This window comes from Rhynchophorus ferrugineus, unplaced genomic scaffold (assembly GCF_030347505.1).
Source record: "Rhynchophorus ferrugineus isolate W39M unplaced genomic scaffold, kcgeb_rfMv2 rfM5, whole genome shotgun sequence".
NCBI classification, from domain to species: domain Eukaryota; kingdom Metazoa; phylum Arthropoda; class Insecta; order Coleoptera; family Curculionidae; genus Rhynchophorus; species Rhynchophorus ferrugineus.
The window spans coordinates 15,619,868-15,637,205 of NW_027472584.1; the positions used below are offsets into that span (position 1 = coordinate 15,619,868).

General features: G+C 29.5%; 4 protein-coding genes across 10 annotated transcripts in view; 3 read left to right on the top strand and 1 right to left on the bottom strand.

Annotated features, from left to right (window-relative positions):
* Window positions 1-72: 72 nt before the first annotated feature.
* On the top strand, window positions 73-3,951 carry LOC143197270 (beta-1,3-glucan-binding protein). The gene is made up of 8 exons (XM_076405578.1): window positions 73-218; window positions 877-1,104; window positions 1,789-1,955; window positions 2,008-2,126; window positions 2,558-2,712; window positions 2,776-3,006; window positions 3,097-3,185; window positions 3,652-3,951. The coding sequence occupies exons 1-8, from the start codon at window positions 86-88 to the stop codon at window positions 3,850-3,852; spliced, it is 1,323 nt and encodes a 440-aa protein (XP_076261693.1). The 5' UTR covers window positions 73-85; the 3' UTR covers window positions 3,853-3,951.
* A 505-nt stretch (window positions 3,952-4,456) lies between these two features.
* On the bottom strand, window positions 4,457-6,948 carry LOC143197269 (facilitated trehalose transporter Tret1). 2 transcript variants are annotated; one of them, XM_076405577.1, is made up of 10 exons: window positions 6,810-6,948; window positions 6,516-6,753; window positions 6,365-6,455; window positions 6,190-6,309; window positions 5,971-6,133; window positions 5,744-5,912; window positions 5,518-5,689; window positions 5,260-5,459; window positions 4,983-5,205; window positions 4,457-4,930 (listed from the first exon to the last, which is right to left on the bottom strand). In XM_076405577.1, the coding sequence occupies exons 2-10, from the start codon at window positions 6,588-6,590 to the stop codon at window positions 4,665-4,667; spliced, it is 1,479 nt and encodes a 492-aa protein (XP_076261692.1). In that variant the 5' UTR covers window positions 6,591-6,753; window positions 6,810-6,948; the 3' UTR covers window positions 4,457-4,664. The 2 variants fall into 2 exon arrangements, with proteins under 2 accessions (XP_076261692.1, XP_076261691.1); XM_076405576.1 differs by having other exon boundaries at window positions 6,516-6,930.
* On the top strand, window positions 6,940-10,016 carry LOC143197271 (mesoderm induction early response protein 1). 4 transcript variants are annotated; one of them, XM_076405581.1, is made up of 7 exons: window positions 6,940-7,116; window positions 7,304-7,545; window positions 7,632-7,863; window positions 7,923-8,002; window positions 8,054-8,285; window positions 8,354-8,517; window positions 8,558-10,016. In XM_076405581.1, exons 2-7 carry the CDS (start codon window positions 7,342-7,344, stop codon window positions 8,576-8,578), a joined length of 933 nt encoding a protein of 310 aa, XP_076261696.1. In that variant the 5' UTR covers window positions 6,940-7,116; window positions 7,304-7,341; the 3' UTR covers window positions 8,579-10,016. The 4 variants fall into 4 exon arrangements, with proteins under 4 accessions (XP_076261696.1, XP_076261695.1, XP_076261697.1 ...); XM_076405580.1 differs by having other exon boundaries at window positions 6,941-7,116; window positions 8,575-10,016; XM_076405583.1 differs by having other exon boundaries at window positions 6,946-7,116; window positions 8,823-8,984.
* A 4,791-nt stretch (window positions 10,017-14,807) lies between these two features.
* Cadps (calcium-dependent secretion activator 1) overlaps window positions 14,808-17,338 on the top strand; it is a 39,098-nt gene continuing 36,567 nt past the window's right edge. For all 3 annotated transcript variants that reach the window (XM_076405585.1, XM_076405586.1, XM_076405587.1), the window contains exons 1-2: window positions 14,808-14,925; window positions 15,998-16,140. In XM_076405585.1, coding sequence (XP_076261700.1) covers window positions 16,027-16,140 — 114 coding nt within the window. In that variant the 5' untranslated portion in view covers window positions 14,808-14,925; window positions 15,998-16,026. The remainder of the gene's footprint in view (window positions 14,926-15,997; window positions 16,141-17,338) is intronic.

A 17,338-nucleotide genomic window follows, 5' to 3' on the forward strand; every position in this document is an offset into this window, starting at 1 on the left:
TAAACAGTACAACTCTGTCATTCCGCTCGCGACTGACCAGTCTTGTAGTTCTTCGTTTAACAGCATTGTTGTCGGTGAGCTCTCAATGGCTGATAGTCACATATTATTCTTAGTTTTCACGTATTTTATACGATATGTGTTCGGACAAAATACATTCGATATACCAGATCTACGGTTTGAGGCATTTTCCCCAAGAGGTCTTTTAGTTTCAATGCCATGTAAGTAAATATAATTTATTAAATACACAACAACCATAGAATTTTAAATAAATAGTCCTAAACAATAAAGTTAATTCTTTATTTATTTCATATTTTTACGTTTTAAAATTTTTTCATGTAAAACACATTAAACTTTACGCCACTAATGAAATTTTAGAATAATAAAAATCAAATGAATATATGTTATGTAAAATCGGCCGAACGCTTTTATTTCCAATAAGATTAAATCAAATTTTGATCAACGCAATAAACACCAAACCGCCTTCAAACTAAATTAAAGATTTTCAAACCAAAAAAAAATTTAGACAATTCATCAGAGCCGAATGAAGTAATCTCCATTTATATTAAATTGTCATTTTTATTGATTTTTAATATAACGTATAATTTAAATATAAATATAAACACTAGATTAATTGACTGTGATAATGTTAAGCAGAAAAAATGCATACGCAATTACCAATGCCTCATATATATGTAGTAGTAAACAAACGAGGGGATTCCTTTTAACCCACACAAAGTAATTTTTACGAATGTATTGCTTAAATATATATATTATTGGTGACATATAACCTTTTCTAAGATATAGCATATCTCAGTATATATTACCATGTATATATGCAGGAATATGAAGTAATGCAATACGGATGTACATTTTTAGATTCCTCTGACATCAAACTATTTGGTTTTCACGGCAACATCAATAAACCAATACAACAAATAGAACCTGGTGATATTAGTGAAGATATTACAAGACCAACTAATGGAAGATTTAATTATTTCAATCCCAACTTGGAACTAAAGGTTGGCGACGTTATAAATTATTGGGTATTTGTTCAAGTAGACCAACTTGGATATAGAAAAAGCGAATTATCCTGGAAAGTTGATAGTACGTAACTAAAATTGTACTATAAATTGAATTCAGTCATACAAATATATAAGATTATATAAATATAAGGATTAGATAAGTTTTGGCAACGTTGTAACGTACAATACTCAGTATATATTTTCTTTATCATTTAACCTTAACCTAATTGTTTATATGTTTTTCTTTATCAACGGGTTGTTTGTTATTTTAAGAATTTATATATACATTATGTATATAATGTATGTATATAATATTACTTTGACAATCAATTTGTTCATTAAACCTCCAATTGTATTATTGATAAAATGAACATATGGAAATATTTAAGAATTCTGATTAATTTGAAAATAAAGCGCTCATCCAATAATCATCATAACTCATAAAAAATCAAATCATTTTATGATATGAATCAATGAGTAAAAGTTACAAAAGTGGGTCTCAAAGCTAAAATGTATTTTTAAAAATTTAATTAAGACTCAATTTTAAATGTTTTAATATGTTTCTTTCTTACCAGGTTAAGCGTTAACGTCAAAGAAACTTTAAGAATGTTTATTTAATTATGACAAATCGCAAGGTAACTAATTAATAAAATCTGATAGTTATATTAAACATTTTTTTGTTTTAGTAATACTGTGTACTTGTATACATATTTTTATACTTAATTAGTATTAAAATCTGAAATTATTATAAATAATTTATTTTTAGAAATTATGTCCCTTGATAATCCGTCACCTACTAAGTGTCAACTTTCCAGTACATTATTCAATGGTATATCTAGTTGCGTTGGAAATATTCTCCATGAATCCAGATTTAATTTAAATAATGTGGATGGATATTTGTGGCTTACAGAAAAGTATTATCCAGATAAACCAGTAACTATTGTTATATCTTCTAAATAATGTTAAACTTAAAGTATTGTTATAGGATTATGAATATGTAATTTATGGAAATGATGAGGATGTATTAAACGTGGAAGGGAACTTGCTGCACATTAAACCAAAATTTAATGAAAGTATAGTCAGAAGTAACATAAATATTGAGGGGTAAGTGTTACATCGTGTGATTCATTATCTAAATGAAACATGTTCATTATCTTGGGTAATTTTTTCGACTGACATCCTAATTTACTACTTATTATCATCACTTTTGAACTATAAATAAATGATCTAAAAAAATGCTCTAATATGTATAGATTTCCCAAATAAGTTTATTCCGTATTTTATCTATTAATGACACTTTTACCCGTTTTGTTATATCAATATTTAATACACATGGTTTTAATTATGTGGTATTTTGATATATATATATATATATATATATATATATATATATATATATATATATATATATATATATATATATATATTAGATTGTACTACAAGTATCACTTTCGATATTAAATTGTGAGAAACATTATATACAGTGTGAATACTTACATTAACTATCTCATAATTAAATTTAAGTTTATATTCAGGTGTACTCGCCAACAAAGACATGAATGCGAAAGACGATTTGTCAGTATCTATCAGCCACCAATCATTTCAGCAAGAATAAAAACAAAATCGACATTTACTTTTGGAAAATATGAAATAAGAGCTAAACTTCCCAAAGGTGATTGGATATACCCAGGTATAAATTAGTTATATTTTGAATAAATTATTTTTACCTAGCAGTAAATCAATGTTTTTTTAGAAATATTCTTAGAGGACCCTAAAAACCCAACACGAAGAGTTATAATAGCATACGCGAGAGGTAATGAAGTTTTAACTGGAGATTCTGGTGATGATATTGGTGGTAGTCTACTTTTTGGTGGTCCCATGGCGAGCAACATGGAACCACAACGTAGTCGATATTTAAGTTCTTACCGAAACAAGCAACCTATTGCTAACGAAATGCATACTTTTATACTAGAGTGGACACCAGGTAAATATCTACTTTGTCACTTTCAAAACTATATAAAACAAATTAATGCTATTTGTAAATTAATTGATGATTTAATCCATTTATTTTCAGAACAAATGTCACTCTACATTGATGATATTAATTATGGAGAAATATCTAAAACAGCATTACAAGAAACTGGATTCAATAGAGCAACTCCTGTGAGTACTAAGTTCGTATGTTAAACAGTTTTAACAGAATTTAATAATTCCTCATTAAATCGATATTCACAACTTTTACTGCCTTTTTTTGGCGTAAGTCCGTAACCAATGAATGTCTGCAGTATATGGTAAATTCAGCGGGGCATTTTTCTGAGTACCCCGTTATCATGTTGCAACATCGTTTTGTCGCTTTTCTGTTTGTGTTTAACGAATAATTAGCTCAAACGCATCAATTATAATCGATTCCGATGGTTTGCTTTTTGAACTTTCATCGAATTTCAGTCAAGTGTGAAATAATAATTTGCACTTTAGTAAAAATTCATTCCAATGCTGAATATTGATTAATTATTTGTTATGTAAAATTCATTTTTAAGAAACTTACGATGTTCCATATTTAAGTATAAAAAATGTCAGGTGAAAATTATTTTTAACGCACCTTATATTCATTAGTTTACTGTATTTTCAGATGCATTTAGTGCTTGGAGTTGGAGTAGGAGGGCCAATACATTTTCCAAATGGTTACACATCAAAAACTTATGTAATGCCATGGAAATCAACTTCAAGTACACAATTAAAGAATTTTTATGATAGTAAATCATTGTGGTTGCCAACATGGGGTGATGATAGTCAGCTACAAATAGAACTAGTTAAAATAACTGCTATATAACACATCTATATGAAACTTACAATTAAAAAGGCCAGAATAAAATGGAAATTTGCTTAAAATCGACTGTATATATTTTATAATAAACAATATAAAACCCCATTATACTCGTTTTGAGAATAACATCCTATATATATAATAAAAAAATAATGAAAATTCGGAAAACTAATAAAGTCAAAAATAATTTCAAGGAACATTAAAACTGCCACAATAGATTAAAATAGAAATTATTTTGGATAAATTGTAGGATTAGCATGTTTCAAAGTTCGTCAAAAAAATCTAAAGCAGAGTTCGCAATTGTACTTTAAATATTTATCGAAAACACCTCTATTATTGTGCATATTAAAACATAGCCTTTTAGCCTGGGTAATGTAATGTAATAAGCTTGAATATTACAGTTTGGAATGTACAAAGTTACAAAATATTAATGAGCAAAAGCTGCACTCTTGAAAACCTTAATCTATATTACAAGACGACCACACACAGCCAAATATACTTCTGAGATCACTCGACTTCTCATAGTCCAAATAAAAATTTCAACAGTACATAAACACAATAGGTATCTAATACCCTACAAAACTTAGTTAACAAATTAAATAAAAATGTGTCTATATAAATATACATATATTTAAAAATAATTTGTGCTATACAGTTTAATAAAATTTGATATAGTACACTGCCAATATAATAGTTAAGTACTAATAAAAATATTTGTTTCTCATTTGGATTGTTATTGACTACTTTCAGTAAAACTAATACAATCACATAATAGAAAGACATAAAACATCAAAACATTTATGATATAAATTGTTTCATTAAACAATATCAGATAATGCCTCCTGTATCTGTGCCAACGTCTTTCCTTTAGTTTCAGGTACAACCAGATATACAAAAATTGTCCCCAGTAAGGAGGAAATTGTAAAGGCAAAAAAGACAGATGATTGGCCAGCAACCAACAAATATAATTTTGTAATGATAAAAGCTAAAAACCAATTGAAAGTCCCCGCTGCTGAAGTAACAATACTTCTAATCTCATTTGGAATAATTTCTGATGATAACATCCATGGTATAGGACCCAAACCTATAAAACACCCAATTAAGTTATCATTTCAAATAATCATTATTTTACTTGCCTAGAGAAAATGAAATTACAAATAAACATAAACTGCCTATTGGTATGAAGCTAATTTCTCTTAATTCTGACTTATCAAGGTGGGATTTGACTGCTAAATATATAGCCAGAATCATTGTACTCAAAGTTACAATCGATAAAGACACAAATAAAAGATATTTTCTGCCAAGTTTTTCAATAACTAAACTTGCGATAAAAGTAGCAACTACTTGGAATCCACCAACCTATAAATAGACTTATTAACTAAAAACTTTTAAATATACATGTTACAATAATACCATAATAGAGGCTACATTCACGTCTAAATATATTCCTGCCGATTTAAACATATTACTGGAATACAAAATAATTGCATTTATACCAGAAAGTTGTTGGAAGAACATCAAAGCAAAAGATATCAATATTCCAATTTTTATAGATTTATTTGAAAATATTGCCCTCAATGAAATAGTTGTATGCGATGATTCTTTTAAACTTCCTAAGAATTTAAAATTAACAAGAAACGTGGTTTAAAAAATCATTAATATTGGTTTTACCTTCAATTTGAATTAATTCTTGCTCTACATTATAGTTTTTACCTCTTAGTCTCAAAAGAGATTCTTTTGCTTCTTCATATTTATTTTTCTTAATTAAATAACATGGGGACTCTGGTTGAAAAACAAAGCATATGAAAAACACCAATGGTGAAACAGCACAAAATATAGTAAACTAAAAAAGAAAATGTAAATTAAACGATCAAGATAATAATGAAGGAAATGTTACTTGATATGGTGATAAGAATTTTCCAAATAAATAAGCCATAAATATACCAACGCATATCATTAATTGAAAGAAACTTCCCAGTTTTCCTCTAATATCTATATGAGCTATTTCTCCATTATAAAGAGGTGCCGCTACACAGCAACCTCCAACTGCCATACCCGTAATTAGTCTAAAATATAAAGAAACCAAAAACTCCAATATTAAAATTATGTGTACATAATTCCCACCTGCCAAAGTATAGTTCTACAATAGTTGATGCCCATATGATTAAAGCCCATCCTACTGAATATGGTAGAATCAACAATAATAAAGCATTTTTTCTGCCAACTAAATCACAAATAAATCCTGCTGGAAAACACATAGCCATTGCACCTAAAGTAGCAAATGAACCTATAAAAACAGATTAAATGTGTAACGATATTTATCTTATATATGTATATGCATACCAATCCACCCCATTTTATCATTATCTATAGGAATATTATTGTATTTCCCACTGGTCAGAAAGCTTAACATTGGTGAGGTCCATCCTAACACAAGCCCTGCACTTAAAGCTGACAAAGTTGCTAAAATAAACCATAGTTACATATTGAAATACACTGAATAGAACTTAATATTTACCCGAAAATCCTGCGAATAATTGCCTAAAGACTTTGGGGTGTGAATATACTAAATTATTAGGCACTTCAGTGTTTTCAGATGGATGTGTTTCCTAAAATAGAAACCATAACTTTAGGCACTATCTATAAATAATATTGTATGATATACTTACAATAGTATCTAATTGGTTACTGGAAATAAAATTTAATCTTCCATTACTTAATAATGAATCTCCATCTTGATTCATGATTTTAAAAATGTTACTAATATATGTTATAATAATGAAAAGGGATATTTATTCCTCAAACTGTCCCTTAAATTATTTTCTATTTTAAAATACTCTATATACCTTTTGTTGACATCTAATTCTTTCGTATTACTTTGGGTTTAAGATAAGAACCCCACCAAAACTGTAATATTTACAAATTTGAAAATATACTTAAACAATATTTCGTGATGATCTCACTTTTAAAAGTATTTATTCTTAACAGACATTTATTAACAAATATATGTTGATTTAGATTTTACATAATTTAAATATATATTAAAACACCTGTAGCGTGTAAATATACCTTTAGTTAAAAAAATACGGATGACAGATTGATATGAAATTGAGAATTGACAGATATAAACAGCGTTTTGTTTTGTATGTGGTTATTAAAGAATTGTATTTATCGAGCATTTGCCGAATAATAATCGAAATTAAAGTGTTTGAGTTGAATCACATTTTACTTTGTGAATTGTTACAAATAAAATCTGCTAAATTTTAGCAGGTAAGTTGATATTTTATTTTACCTATGGGATACTAATATACCTTGAATGCTGCTTAGCTTAAAACGTTTATTCGATTAAATTTTAGCTTAGTTGCGGACTGCATTAACTTTCTTCCCTTTTAATGTCGCTAAAACATCATGATTGCTGTCTAAAAGTTTCTAAACTTGTTCATCTTTTACTGTTTAGTTTCTAACATTATCTTGTAATGAAAACTGCGAGATAGAATGGATTCAAATGTGCCAAATCACAATGGTGAAAGAAGTAATAACGGGAGTGGAAGTGATTCTCCTACAAAAGACAAACTTTTTGATCCCTCAATTGATATGCTCGTAAATGATTTTGATGATGAAAGAACTCTTGAAGAAGAGGAAGCTTTGGCTGCCGGAGAAGCTAGTGATCCAACTGCTGAACTTTCAAACCTCCAAAAGGTTACTAATTTATGCTCATTCATTAATATACCTGCATGTACATATTCAAAAATATATGGGGAATAATATGTGTAATTTCTTTTTAGGAAGGTAATATGCCATTGGAGGAACTTTTAGCTTTATATGGTTATACAAACTCAAAAGAAAAGGACAGTTCTTCTGAATCAGAATTGGAGGAAGAAGATAACACTCCAGAAGAACAGATCTGTGAGCCACTGGTTGAAAAGGAACGCTCCCCCACACCACCAAAACAATCGAAGTTAAGTCTACTATATGAAACAATGACTGAAGAAGGAGATGATTCCAGACTACTTCGATGTAAGTAAAGTGAATGCAAACTTTTCAATTTTTCACTTTTTCATTGGTTTAAATTTTAGCTGTATCAAGAATAAGTGAATATGAAGAAGATGAGTATGAATCTAATGCAGAAGATGACGATTACAGAAAAATTAAAAAGGTTCATTGTGCAGTTTTATCTTAATTTGTTTTTATAGTATTTATTTTTCAGACTATTATGGTAGGTAGTGATTATCAAGCTCAAATACCAGAAGGCCTTAATCACTATGATAATGCACCACCATATGAAAATGATGATAAATTGCTCTGGAACCCAGAAGAACTTATCAGTAAGAATGTAGAGGATTTCTTAAGAAGAGCCCATGAAATAACCAAGCCACCTATACCCAAAGGGACTCTTTTGCGTGATGATGAACAAGCCTTATATGTACTACAGCAATGTGGTAAGCCATCACTTAATTTATGTAACTTTAAATATTATAAATACTTTTGGATTCTTGTTTGTTATTAGGGTATAACACTGAAGAAGCTTTAAGAAGGCTAAGAATGAATGTTCAAACAAGTCCAGCAATAAGCACTGGTAAAGAGACACTTTGGTCAGAAGAGGAGTGTAGAAATTTTGAATCTGGTGTGCGAGCCTATGGAAAGAATTTTCATTTGATCCAACATAATAAGGTAATATAAATAATGGAATTGTTGTACATTCTGGCGACAGTATAATTTCGTCTTAAGGTAAGAACTAGATCAGTTGGAGAATTAGTTCAGTTTTACTATCTTTGGAAAAAAACTGAACGTCATGATATATTTGCTAATAAAGTTCGTTTGGAAAAGAAAAAATACGCCCTACATCCTGGTTTAACTGATTTCATGGATCGATTTTTGGAAGATCAAGATAAAGACCGTAGTAGTTCTCCATGTGTACTTCCCGGTAGCGGTAGCGTCAATGGGAAACCTCCTGACACCTGATCTTTGCTTTACAGCTATTGGCTTTATAAAAACAAACAGGAGTGATGGGGTGAATTTTCTACCTGAATATTCTTCTACTAAGGCATTGTCATTGCCACAACTTGGAATTAACAACAAAACACATTTAAAATGTATGTACAAACATTTATTTAATTTAAAAAAGTTAATATAAATATTATTTAATTATGTTAGACTAAGGGTGTGATGTTTCATAAGGATGAAGCAGAAATTTATTTTGGATTCAATTGTGATCCTCCGAATACTTTTTACAGTTTTACATGAAGTGCTTTTTTTTAAATTACACTTTTTACAAATCAGGTATTAGCAGAGATGTTAAGTTGCTGTCAGTAAGCGTGCATTATATGCAGTCTACGACCTGTAAACAATGAACTGTATAATGTCCATTACTGTTTATCAGCCTGGGAATGACAACAGAGCTGAAAATTATCGTTATATCAGGTTTCGTCTGGACTTCTTTTGAAGTGTCAATATCGATATGGGAATATTTTTGATAAAAAAGTATGTTAAGATATTACTTTTGATTAAAAACTGAAGTTAATCGAAGGATTCACCATTTACTTTGTCTTTTTGTTCCTAAACAATTATTTCTGCTTCACTCTTTTTTTTTTGATAAAACAATTTTTTTTCATAGGGTTATATTCTAATTTAATCGCTATGTATTTGCTATTTATTTTCCTTTTTTTGTCATTGTTATGATGCATTGTGATTTTTAGTATTTTCCATAATATTATTTTGAAGCTTTTGTTATTCTAGTTCACTTGTTTTGTACTATTCCATTCCAGGGGGTACTTTAGGCTTTTTTATGCATTTTCGTTTTGTTTTTTCCTTATGAATGAAGTGTGCCAACAGACAACAAATACAATTTGTGTCTTTTATTTCATTCATAACCTTTTTATGTATATTAAAATTAAATATATTTGATCGATAGAAATATAAATAAAAAATATAATTTTATTATTGTTAGATATAAGTTTCTTTTTTTGTTTATATATGTATTGATATATACAAATGATTTGTTGGATTTGATGATTCAGATTAGATCAAAATGAAATACCAATAGCATTGAATCAAAAAGAAGTATATATTTGAATTATCAGAAACAATAAATCTATTATTCCTTATATTTGTAAGTTGAAGTATGGTCTTTCAACTAATGATTATATTAAATAAACAAAGTTATATCTATATTTCGGCCGTTTCATTTTTATTTGTCACATCTACCTTCTCAGCTAAATCAAGTAATTCTTTTTTTTGTATAAAAAATTAATTTTAGGTCTGAAAAAATAACAGAGAAGAGATATTTAATAAAACCTAACATAAAAATTTAACAAATATATAAAATGTTAAGCCATAAACAATCATGCCAAATTGATTTTCTGAAAAAAAAATTGTTTGTTTATTAAAATTTATGATATTTTATATCCCATTACAGGGAGTAGTCACTTCGCCAGAAGTAGACATCCCAGAAACTTCATTTCCTGATGACCAACCAGTAACGGATCAACTGCGAACAACATTAAAGTCCAGTAAGTCCATCGGAGTCAACCAAGTGACGACAAAAATGATCAAGGCCGGTGGGAGAACATTGTATCAACGACTTCATGTGCTGCTCACACAAATTTGGTAATTGGAAAGAGAAGCTTAGAAGAAAGCGATATTTGTTCCTACACTGAAGAAAGGTGACAGTCAACAATGTAAAAACTATCTAAGAATAATATAATATATAGGTATGTCTCCTATCAATTCTCGGAAAGCTGTTTATTAAGATCATATAAGTAAGACTTCAAAGAGCTCGCGAAGAGACAAGCCGACAAGAGCAGACGAAATTTAGATCAAATCTTGATTGTGTAGATAACATTTTCACACCCTTCCAGTTTATGAAGCTTTTCACTCTGCTTTCGGCTGTATGTCCTCGCTTTGTTCAAAGTTGAACATGTTCCCCTAAAAATTATTAAACTTCGTCGGGCATCTTACGATGGTTGCTTTAGCTTTATGCGAGTGCGTAATGATTCGGCAGATTAATTTGAGGTCAAAGCCAACATTCACCAAGGAGATGACTCTCCACTGCTTTTCAACTTAGTAGTGAACGCAATTATTGAAAATGTTTTGAAAACAATGATTTTCGCTGAGAATAGCTGCTATATTTGCTGATGCAGATGTTGAGGTTTTTGGCACTCTTCACGATATGGTTCGTATTGTCTATGGCTTCAAAAAAAAAACCAAAGCATTACAAATTGACTGAAAGTCAACAATATATACTTAGATAAGTGCAGGAGATCAAATACTTCAGTAATACAAGCGATGAAAGAGCCACCTATTGCTGAAATAATAAGCGGATTCGGGAAGTAATAAGCCAAGTTCCAGAAACCTTTGCTTGTCTAAGATGGTGGGCGTGGAAAATAAGAAATATTACAATCAAGACTAAAATCGACCTCCTTTCTTCCTCCTCATTCTTGCCAATTGTTCTGTATGGCTTCGAAATTTGCATACTGTTGCAGGCTGACATCTGTACACTTGTGTTTTTAAGACGATGTACTTTGAGAAGTACTCTCACTAAATGTCGGCTATGCATTGATGATGATAATTCTTTAAATACATTTCTTTCGTGTCTTTACTAACTGGGTACCAGTATTATATCTAGTGACTGGGCAGAGATGATTTACTCATTGTTCGCCATTACCACACCAGCATGATGGTTGTTGTGACTGAAATGATTATTTGTCGGATTTGACATTTTTGTTTATTGACAAACATAAATTACATCTGAGATTTGACTATAGCAGCAGTAGAAGGGTCCTTCTTCACCAAACAAAACACTTTGTACACGCTACTCGGATCCAGCTTGATGGTAGGTTAAATTGGAAGCATCACATTAGACAAAAAAACTAAACAAAGACTGTATTCTAAATCAAACAACTATATTAGTTTATTTTGTTTAGTTTGGGAATGTTGCAGCATGTCGCCACTTCTTATTCTTGAAATAAAATAAAATTCTAATTATAAAATTAAGTACAACGAAAGTGTGTGTTACGAAAATTTTAGGTTTTTTACTTTTTATAGTTTAGGGGTTTAATTTATTAGACCATTTAACTGTTTCTGTAATATTTGTCACATGGGAAAAGAACTATGACTTGACACAATATAAAATATCGCATTATATCGATTGTCTGGTGAAGCTAGGTCAAGATAAGAAAGGCACCGAGCAAACAGAAAACACCTGTCTAGCAAACAGGATGTCTCATCAGCTTCTTGTCAAGACTTCCGGATAATGGCGGTTCAGATACAAAGGTTAGACAAAGCGTGTTAGAAGTTAGACCTGGCAGAGAACCTATTATGGTGTCTATAGCCATAAGCTTTAAGAAGGCTCGAGATCAGAGAGACATCCGCGCCTACCAGTTGAGAGTGGAAAAACTCTCAATGTCGTGGCGACGAAAAGCCACATATATCTGCCTCATCTTTGACCGTAGATTCCTATGGTCAACAGATAAATAAAGCAATCTCCAAAGGCTACGGTGTCTCCACAGTGCTTAACCCTCTCATCTACAGAGGAAGTACATTGCCTCGGATGATTAAAGTTTTGCTTTACAAGTTGCTTATCAGATTTGTCATGTTATATGGATCTGACAGTTGGTATGTGTTTGTCAGACCGGAACTAGTAGAAAAGCTTCAGGTAATGCAAAATAAACTTCTCAGGCAAACGTAGAATACGCCATGGTTTGTCAGAAATACCCAAATTCATCGGGAAACTGACACACCAAAAATAAGCCGGTTTGTTTTCTCCTTATACAAGAAATTCCATGCAACCTCAGCTCTCTCCAGAAATTTGCGCATCAGATCCCTGTTAGAGGCTTTCCCAATCCGATAACCCCGAAGAATATTAAAGCGGTTCTCCAAGCTTCCTAACGTTCTCATACTCCAAATAAAGCGTTTTCACGGGCAATTCTCTTTTATATATTGAGTTAACATCAGCAAAGAAACCTTTTCAGCTGGTAAATTAGGCCAAAAAAAAAACAAGAATCAGAATTGATTAAAAAATTGCAGAAATAATTAACAAACTAAGAACAGAACATCAAATTTTGCAACAGAATTAGAATGAAATAGTTACAGAAACAAGACCAGAAAGAGTAAAATAATTATTGATTTAGTCAAAGAAGATAAATTAACAGTCATGAAAGTCGAGATTTAATCAGAATTAAGAAGAAAACAATAATATCAAGAATGGAAGTCAAGAATCAAGAACAGTGGAATTCTTATATGTCGTGTGTATAATCATCAGTTGGGTCCGATGACGGAATCAGTATTACCATAAACTAGACAGACGATTTAGTAAGTCATTTCCAATCAATTCACAATTCTTTCACCATTATGTATCGATTTAACATCTTTAATTGTATATATTTTATATTATTCATTTAAATAAACAAACTCGTGTTTGTGCATTAATTTACGAAAGGAAGGAAGAAAATAATTAAGTATTTCATTTGCTAAATTGTTTTCTCTCCGTAACAAGTCAACAGTGTGCTTTCGTCCATATACAAATCAAAACTGACGTATTTGTTGGGTCATCTAACTACGACAAATTAAAAAAAATATAAGTGGAATCCGGTGACAAATTATTGTAATATATTATTTGGAGCTAATGAAACTAAAAAATCGTCTTGGAAATACATTTTTAATAACTGAATCCTAAAGTTGTATCTCAGCACTACCAGTAGTAAGAAATTTATTAAGGGAGATTAAAAATTGGAGTAATTTATTTTCAGTTAATAATCATATAGTAATATATATTATAAAATGTTTATTATAATATATATTTATAAATAATAACGTATTATTAATATTAGTATAATAGGAAATAAGATTTATAAATCTCATTTAAAGATGTTATGTTAAAATAGATAATCATATTGTGTTTCCAAAATCTATACATTGAATAGCGACAGGTGTTATCGCTTCTATTAGTGTCACACTACATTATTCCTAAAATATTTCTCCGGTTAAGGAGTATTATATTTTGTTATCGAAATTAGGCATTTTCGGGTACGAAGTTTATTCAACAGAAACTGATATGAATTGGTTGGTTTTTGAATATAAACATTTGTCTACACATATTTTAAGTAAAATTGTTATTCCATTAACATAATACTTATTTAATACCTAATATCATTTGCGGAAAATTGGGCATTTTTAGTTGTTTTAATATAAATTTAAATTTGAGTTAATTTTGGGGTACAGCATTGTCATGAAATTTAAAATCTGAGTGATTAACTGTAGTCAAACTTTTCTACATCGTGGTGTTTGATCGTTGGCATTTTTAATTTTACTTGGTGTCGTTTACAGTATTATTACAATTTGCATACAGTATTCATTGCAGACATGCATAACCGAATGACCAGCATCAAAGAGCAGTATTCATAATGGTTTTGATAATGGAGTTGGAATTGACATGAAAAGTTGCAATAAATGGTACTCTCAACAGTAAAAATCGTCAGCTCTATTATTAAAGATGAGTTGAACAGGAGGGAAGAGAAGGGGAGTAATCAAAATTCAATGTTTTTTTTGTAAACTTTTCAATATTCAACTGAATCATAAGATAAATTACTGAATATCTTGTCTAGAGTCTTTGAATATGTATTAATTTTGTTATAATATTTTAATGTCAGTTTACGATTTATATTTGTAAATGACGTTTGTTTGTGATCTTATGAGAAAAATAACTCTGAAATAAATAAATAATAATTTTTTTTTTCTGTACTTTAAAATAATTTAAGAAATGCGTGGAAATGACAGCGTTGTTTGCAGGAAAAAGCGCTGTTTTTCATATAATGACAAGTTTTTGTTCCTCGTGGTAGAAATATTTGTTGGCGATTTTTCTCTGAAAATGGTCAATATTTTCCCTCAGTCTTATCATGGGCGTTTAGGCGCAGCCGCAAAGGCGCACTGACGCTAAAATTGCCATTGATCCTTCAGTTTAGTGTGCGATTTCGCGACTATAACATCCGTTAGATATTCACCACTGTAGACAATATTTTTAGCTTTAATACGAATAATTACTACTAACATAGGGTGACGTCCAAAAGGATGACTTATATTAAGGTAAAATAAAAATCAGTCCCTATTAACAGACGTTCAAGTATCATCATGTGTGAATAGTCATTTTAGGTCAAGTGAGAAAATCGATAATATACAATTTTGTTTGAAACATTGTGGGACTTTGTGGTTTACTGTCGTCGTGTATAAAAATTCTTTTGTTCTTTTATTCTCCCCTTTTAATTCACAAAGGAATTGTCCCATTATTTTCGTCTTTTAAATATCTTATTGCAACTTTATGAAACTAGACCAATCCAAAGTAAGTAAAAAGCGCTTTTTTATTACGAACATATCGATTAACGTAATAATTGTAATATTTAATTCGCTTTAATATTATTGATGGCCGGTAAATAATAATTACGCATTTTTTTAAATTAAATCTTTATTAGTTATAACCTATAATTTACTTAATAATAAATACAATTTTTTCCTTTGTCTTGGTACTTAACATTTTTATCAGAGTTGGCAATTAATTAGGTGTTAAAAGGTGATTTCTGAGACCCCCTAAGCTTATATTTTGACAGATGTAGTTTTTAATGTATACTTTTTATATTTTTTATGTATAATACCAATGTAGTATTATTTTCATTCAAATTATTTTATTAGAATATTATACTAGGCATTACGGAAGTAGTGAATAGTAGTTATGTTGGTAGTTATAATTCTAGTAGTTATTTTTCTTTATTTTTGTTAATGTTGGAGACAGTAGATATTGAAAGGACGTACATCAGAATATAAAACAACAATTTGTAAAGCAAATTACTAATCAAATATTGAAAACATTTATTTTATTTTTTTATTGAATGAATAACAAAATTTTCAATGACACTGTTATTTACTTACATTATTCTATGGAAACCTATAAGTTACTTAATTTTTAATTGAATTAACTAAATCAATACTAAAATTCGAAATATTAATCGATGTTAACAATTGAATTTCTACCCTCAAATTATGGAATTGCGCGTGCGCACTCTGAGATGCACTTGTATTTTACATTAACGATATAAATGTGCTATATTTAACGTGAGCTCATAAAATCGTCTGCGACCATTTCTTTTACCAATTCTAATTGCAGATCAACCTTTTCAAACGAGATAAAAGAAGATGATAGATCCATCATCGTCTGAAGAAGACAGCGAAGAAGAACATGGATCAGGGCATCATGTTGCACATCATGCACCAACACATCACCCTCATTACCAGGCGCATCAGCACCAAGTAAGAAATATTAAAATTTGCTGTTATTATAAAGGCGATTATATCAATATATAACAAAGAACATTTTATATTTGTACAGAATTACAGGACATACGGTTCTTTCATTGCATTTCTCTCTGCGTATAAATACATAAATCTATTTTAAGCATTAGCATTATAAGCATTATTGATTTAATGCCTTGAGCTAATATTAATTTTTTTTGCGCTAGACGTTAAGCTCTGTTATGAAATTTTTTTATTATTCATTTTCAAAGGATTTTATATTAATTTATTATATTAGCAGCAAAAATAACTCTACGTTTTTTCTATAAAAAATTATTATAAAAGAATAGAACTTTGTTTTATTGATTGTCCATCACTAGCTACTGTTTTTCATATTTTTGTCAGCAGACGGATATCATGTCAAAAGAATGTCTTTTGAGGCTATATACAAATCGATGAAAATTTTAGTATCTTGTTGAAGTGTTTCTTAGATAAGCGTCATCGATGGATAAATGTAGTAATTCAGGGGGGTATTCTAATGGTAAATTTTGGGGCAACGGTTCGCTTAGTCCAATCATTGGTGGCGCTGAGAACGTGACATATCATTGGTTAGCTTAAAATGGTTGGTTACTTTATGACGTCACATTTACTGACCAATGGTACTCAAATGAAAACCAAATTTAATATTTAAAATTTATTAAAATAAAATCCAATACAAATATAAATGAAAATATACAAAAATGTAAATAATATAAATATATAAAATACTTATATAAAATATAAAATATATAAACATAAGGCAGAAACAAAAAAATATAAGTGTATAAGTGTAAATGAAAAAAAAAATTAAGAGCTCAATACTAAATAATTAAAATATTCTTCTATAACGCCTTCTCGCTTTTTCGTATTTGTTTAGTGTCATCGATTTTATAGGATCTATTAGAATTGTTAAATTTATTAAAATCCTATACAAATATAAATGAAAATATACAAAAATGTAAATAACATAAATATATAAAATACTTATATAAAATATAAAATATATAAACATAAGGCAGAAACAAAAAAATATAAGTGTATAAGTGTAAATGAAAAAAAAAATTAAGAGCTCAATACTAAATAATTAAAATATTCTTCTATAACGCCTTCTCGCTTTTTCGTATTTGTTTAGTGTCATCGATTTTATAGGATCTATTAGAATTGTTAAATTTATTAA

What these genes read in the sequence shown, in the direction of transcription:
- LOC143197271 (XM_076405580.1), top strand. Translation starts at nt 7,342, where the DNA reads ATGGATTCAAATGTGCCAAATCACAATGGTGAAAGAAGTAATAACGGG. An exon ending in TGATTCCAGACTACTTCGAT is followed by an intron (nt 7,864 to 7,922) that starts GTAAGTAAAGTG and finishes TTTAAATTTTAG; the next exon opens with CTGTATCAAGAATAAGTGAA. An exon ending in ATTTGATCCAACATAATAAG is followed by an intron (nt 8,518 to 8,574) that starts GTAATATAAATA and finishes TTTCGTCTTAAG; the next exon opens with GTAAGAACTAGATCAGTTGG.
- LOC143197270 (XM_076405578.1), top strand. Translation starts at nt 86, where the DNA reads ATGGCTGATAGTCACATATTATTCTTAGTTTTCACGTATTTTATACGA. An exon ending in TCTTTTAGTTTCAATGCCAT is followed by an intron (nt 219 to 876) that starts GTAAGTAAATAT and finishes GTACATTTTTAG; the next exon opens with ATTCCTCTGACATCAAACTA. An exon ending in AGTAACATAAATATTGAGGG is followed by an intron (nt 2,127 to 2,557) that starts GTAAGTGTTACA and finishes GTTTATATTCAG; the next exon opens with GTGTACTCGCCAACAAAGAC.
- LOC143197269 (XM_076405577.1), bottom strand. Translation starts at nt 6,590, where the DNA reads ATGAATCAAGATGGAGATTCATTATTAAGTAATGGAAGATTAAATTTT. An exon ending in GTAGAACTATACTTTGGCAG is followed by an intron (nt 5,913 to 5,970) that starts GTGGGAATTATG and finishes TTTATATTTTAG; the next exon opens with ACTAATTACGGGTATGGCAG. An exon ending in TGAATGTAGCCTCTATTATG is followed by an intron (nt 5,206 to 5,259) that starts GTATTATTGTAA and finishes GTCTATTTATAG; the next exon opens with GTTGGTGGATTCCAAGTAGT.